The 5,702-nt window shown below is 32.6% G+C and overlaps 1 protein-coding gene across 2 annotated transcripts; it reads left to right on the forward strand.

The window, feature by feature from the left end:
• Positions 1–306: 306 nt before the first annotated feature.
• LOC111030255 lies at positions 307–5,502 on the forward strand. 2 transcript variants are annotated; one of them, XM_022309669.1, is made up of 4 exons: positions 307–698; positions 3,325–3,469; positions 3,534–5,046; positions 5,137–5,502. In XM_022309669.1, the coding sequence occupies exons 3-4, from the start codon at positions 3,576–3,578 to the stop codon at positions 5,310–5,312; spliced, it is 1,647 nt and encodes a 548-aa protein (XP_022165361.1). In that variant the 5' UTR covers positions 307–698; positions 3,325–3,469; positions 3,534–3,575; the 3' UTR covers positions 5,313–5,502. The 2 variants fall into 2 exon arrangements, with proteins under 2 accessions (XP_022165361.1, XP_022165362.1); XM_022309670.1 differs by lacking the exon at positions 307–698 and adding an exon at positions 1,065–1,129.
• Positions 5,503–5,702: the final 200 nt, after the last annotated feature.

Raw genomic sequence — 5,702 nt, forward strand, 5'->3', positions numbered from 1 at the left:
ATGATAAAGAATTCAGTGATAAGACGTGTACTCCGATCTGAAACCTCTTAAGGCGCCCAATGGAAGCCACGCATTAAATCAAAACATACAAATTATTAAGTAACGCGGCTGTATAACACTGAATAGAAAATTAAAAAAGAATAAAGAAACATGTGTCTCGAATTATTGACGAACTGGCAAACATCTCAAAATATTCATAATAAAGTATAAACATTGAAAATTACCACTATGCGTTATCGCAAACAGATGGGCCGCAGCGTTAATGATAAGACGCGGGACAACAATGTTATCGTTGAGCTGATAGCTATTTGAGTTAAGTTGCATCTTTGATCAACGATGACGAAACTTTACGGACGGCGGTCTACCATCAGCTGTTCGACCCGTACGTGCATTGCATGATGGATTAATCCGTAATACATAATAAGTTTCGTCTGCACAAGCGCGGTGCGCCACCGTCCTCGCTCGCTCGTCAGCCATCAGTTGCTTCACTGGATACCTACGATAACGATGTTTGCTGCGCTGCGTCGGTCCGCGATTTGAAAACCCATAAAAAATACGTCGATTATCGACTGCGCAAGAACCAGAACTTATATTATGCATTGTTGGACGTGATGTGACCTGTTTCAAACGTCCAATTTTCAAGCACCGTTTTGTCGCGGTCTTACGATCAACAACCAGCAGAATAACAGACGTGGAGGGTAAGCATCGTACCTACCGTCCTACAGCAATTTTAGAACAAAATACTTATCGTATAAGTTCACGAGTAACGTCGAACACCGTATTCTAATTCAATGTTTTAGGTGATGAGTGGTGACATTTTGATTAGGTAGTCGTAAGTCCCTCATAATATGTGTATTTTGTGTCTTATGGTGAAGTGGGAGTAGACCGTCTAGAGCCCCCCTTCCCAAACAACCATAATATAATAGCTAGTTGACCCCTCCGCTCCATTTCACCTAGTACCTGCACGTTGACTCCCTCTTCCCTGACTGCCAATCGTTATTCTCACAAGCCAATGTTGGTTACCCCTCCCGCCCCTGTGCGCATAAAACGCAGTAATGCTTCTTTGCACTGTGCATAAAGTTTTTTGTTGTCGGAATCTGTGGTGTGTTGAACAATTTTTAAACTTCAGGTAAAAACTATTCTAAGCACCTATCAGTCCAAAATAATATGGACTTGGTGTTCTATAAACAATTTTTTTACACCAAAGCTATATTTTATTATATATTTTTTGTTTTTTTTAAAAATGTATTGCTCAAAAATTCTTCCAAAACCTATCAACATATTGGTCGATACCCAATAAGCCTATAGTCATAGACATATAATAGCATTATATTATGTCTATTACAGACATAATGGCTCTAATAGATGAATGTGGAACAGGATTATTACTGTTTGTGGTTTGGTACGGGAGGGGGGGGGGGGTCAAGCATTTCCCCGATTGTTCCGTTTAGTTCAGTCACCAGTTACAAATTCTGATCGCCACTATCAGGCATCAAACGTCATTATAGAACTTCAGGCAGAATTCGCGCATTTTTGACGATAGCGCAGACCACCTGTAAGATTTTCAATCACCGTTTTGTAATGACATTCTTGGTACTTGGTAGGTACCTTTATTTTGAACGATAGTTAATAATATGTGTACTTTAAATAATAAATTGTACACTACACTGCTGTAGGTTTGGATTTACGTGCAACTTTTCGTCAATCATTGATGGATCTTTCGACTTCTGTCAACTGATTTGTTCAGATCATTTTATTAAGCTTTGTTTTTCAGTTTCTATAGACTTATCCGACTTGTGGTTTTACCCATTGATGTTAAACTTATAAACATGTCATTCCTATCTTAATTTAATATACACGGTTTTAAGCTGACATAACGGAGAGAAAAACTATGTTTCTCACTTGCATAGAAGCTTCTGATGGGTGATATAGAAACATTTTAACTTTCTACTTTCTAGTGAGGATCCAAAGTGGCGAAAGGGGCCGCATCCCTCCCCCCCCCCCAAGCCACCATTCTCAAAAATTTTGTTTAATATACTGGGTTTTTCGATTATTTTTGTTACTCATTACAACCAACTCAAGTTTTAAGTTTTATAAAATTACAAAATAAAATAATATAATTTTATATTTATTATGTAGTGACTAGTGGGTAAGTGTATTACTGTGGTATAGGCTGGTATACCTATATTGTGTTCCGTCATCGATGATAATTAATTTTCGCAGTACCTACACATTGGTTTTAATTAATATTTCTCATAGTAAAATCATGAAAATAAAATATGTTAAATAAATCAATAACAATGTGTTTAGATGTTTAGCTTTCTCAGTTAAACTGTGTCGGCTATCGACGACAGTAATTATGTCTTGAGAAAAAAAACATAGTTTGACTGAAATAGACGAAACCTAAAAACCAAATATGATTATTTTTTGTACCATTATAAATTAATATAGACATCAATATTTTTATACATTTACATGGATCAAATCCATGTTGTATTATGCATTATCTAATTTAAATGTACATTTTTTATGGGACATGCGGATGCGTTACACTAAAAAAATGTATCATATAAAACAAATATATTATAACTTATAAGTAATATTAAATATACCTATTGTTTTATTTTATTTAATTGGTTAAGTAATGGGTTATTTTTGACTTGTGGCATGTTTAAATTGTTTTTTAAAAATATTGTCTGCTAGTAATATATCTTTCTATTTAAATAAAATAATGTAATTCTCAAAAATGTAGGTTACAAAACGTAACCTATTTAGGTATGTTATTTAAAAAAAAATACATTGTAAATATTAATATACAAAATAATTTCCTGAAAAATGTGATTGGTTACTATGTGTCATTTTATTTTTAAAATCCATTGCTTCTATTTTGGACAAATTATCTAAAAAATGTTCATAAATCAAATTAAATTTTGTTAATTATATTATAATATGCATTCATTTTTATTAATAAATTTAATAAAAATCTTTACTCATTCTGTGCCAGCAAATTCATACTCCTCTATAACTTGTAATGTATCACATCAATTAACTAATCATATGATCAATTTCTCACAATGTAGAAATGCATATAATTGGAGTAAAAAACTTGTAAATGGATAAATTAATATGGTGTTAAATATAGTCAGTGTTTCGAATTTGAATGTAAAAAGGAGCACATACAATAGTTATTATATGGTTTTTTTTTATTCTATAAGTACTTCAAATTATTATTTTAGTAAATTTCATACTATATTCATTGTTATTTTATTCGTCAAACGTAAAAATTATATTAATGATAATATTAATTTTTTTCTATGGTTTCAGAATATCTATTTGGTACAAAAATGTCCTTATGTATCATTGATTAGCCAGATAATACGATATTGGAAAATATTTGAAAGGTTAATTTTAATACTTTTGAGTATTTTATACATTCAATGCCTGAGAATTGAAAAAAAATAAATCAGCGGTATAAAATTTATAAATTTAATGTACCTATGAAATTATGCTTAAAAACTATTATTTGTTATTAGGTGAACATTTAACTGCAGTACTACACCCAAATATCATTCGACATGTCTCATACTCAAAATTCTATCAATAACAGTCAACATTTTGTAAACTGCAATGTTGAATCAAATTCACCAAAACTAGTCCAAAACAGTCAAGAAAGGCAAAATAGTCTTTCAGCTACTAATCAATATGCTCTTGACGTTACTGACAAAACTGCTTATTCGACCCGATCATCTAGACAAAGCAATGTTACTAGATCTAGTAGACAGAACAATACAACTGGATCTAATATACCTAATATGCACCGATTTGACATTGGCGAATCTAGTTCACAGAGAAATAATATTGATTCTAGCTCATGTATGTCACACCATTTACAAAGAACTTTATCTGAATTAACAACTGAAGCATGGGGTAAATATAGAACTAGATATCCCACTACTTCTAGTAATCATTTAAAAAAAACACATTCGAACTTAATAGAATACTCCCAGGCGTGTCCACGCTGGTATCGTATAGTGTCAATTGATGTCAATGCAGCGGAATCAAATGAATCATTCACCTCTCCACAACCTCAAAAAGTTCAACGTACAGAAAATGGTCGTCGCAATACTGCAGGTGTAACTAATTCTCAATCTGACGTAGAGTGGTATCGTAAAGTGAATCGTGACGTTATTGAATCACAGAAATGGGTCTCATCACCGCGATCCGAAAGATTGGAGCGTAGAAGTGAAAGTCAACATCCAACACTACCTTCGTCGTCTTTTCAAGCTCATTCCAACAAATCTCGTTCAGTGATTGCAGTAGATAATATCCATCGTACTAGTTCACAAACTGAACCGATTTCCTCAAATACTCAGTCTAATGAGAGTGAAAGATACCAATCTGACAACATCATTCCTCCAGCTTTACATTGTCAACTTCAAAACTCAAACAGTAATCAGTCACCAGCTGTATCAATTTTTTCAAATTCTGAACGTGGTGCTGCTCAAGATACGACATTTGTTCCTTCTCCAAATGTGACTAATATTTCAAATCGTGCACAAGTTTTGATAGATCTTGATGATATTGCTACTAATAATGAAGATCAACCTAATTCCTCTTATGAAGTCAACCGTAATTCAGTAACCAATGCAATTGAAATTATTCCAACACATCCTCCAACCAATTCATCAGAAATCAATGAACTGGAAACACTTGAAGTTATTATACGTTCGAGGAACAATGCTGATTATACATTTGTTATCTCAAATCCTGCTATTATCAGAATGCATAAGGTTTTGCAAAGACGTATTTTGAGTTCAGACAGTACAAGATCTTCTGCAAATAATTCAATCTTGTATCAACAAGTCAATCACTATATGCGAGTCTTAAGAAACACCATGTTATCAACAGACTCAAATTCTTCAAGTATTTCATCACTTATGAGTGCATCAGTTCCGCGGTCACTCACTATTGATCAATCTTCTTATCCTCTTCTCGAGAATACATCTGAAATGCCACCAGTAATTATAATTGATCGCATTCAAAATGGTATTTATAATTTATTATTTTAAAATATTATACCTAATACCTACTATCTTACTACTGACTAATCTACTAAAAATATTTTATGATTTCTAGGTTGTGCCATAAAAGAATTAACAAACTGTGCTATATGTTTGGAAGATGACAATGGTAATGTCTTATTAGAGCCATGTAATCATTACAATATGTGTGGGACTTGCATGGAAAAATTGACAATATGGATTTGTCCAATTTGTAGAAGTCATATCACAAATATAATAGTTTATGTTTAAGTATGGTATATATGTTAATGTATACACTAAACATTCGGGTGGTCCTTATTTTTTAACTGTAAAATTTTTGAATTCTCATCCTCTTATATTCTCCACTACTATAACCTCATTACATACCACAAAAGAGGTTACAAGGTTAACAAATGTTGAAAAAGATTTTTTTGCCATTTATTTAAATAATTTTAAAAAAAGCGGGTAAGTGGATGTCGCTCTGCTGTACAGTAGGTTACAAGTGGGTCATTGTATAATGGATGGAATTAAATTTGAATTCAATGATACAATATCATTGTATAAGAAAAAAGATTCTGAGTGGAGAAAGTATATCAGTCTTGGTTTAAGACATATTAATACCAATATATCTGAGTCAAAATTCGAATTTTAAATGCTTAT

This window comes from Myzus persicae, unplaced genomic scaffold (assembly GCF_001856785.1).
Source record: "Myzus persicae strain clone G006 unplaced genomic scaffold, MPER_G0061.0, whole genome shotgun sequence".
NCBI classification, from domain to species: Eukaryota; Metazoa; Arthropoda; class Insecta; order Hemiptera; family Aphididae; genus Myzus; species Myzus persicae.

Excerpts from the sequence above, each read along its gene's own strand:
- LOC111030255 (XM_022309669.1), top strand. The coding sequence starts at position 3,576 with ATGTCTCATACTCAAAATTCTATCAATAACAGTCAACATTTTGTAAAC. Across the intron at positions 5,047-5,136 it reads AATTGATCGCATTCAAAATG|GTTGTGCCATAAAAGAATTA; the intron begins GTATTTATAATT and ends TATGATTTCTAG.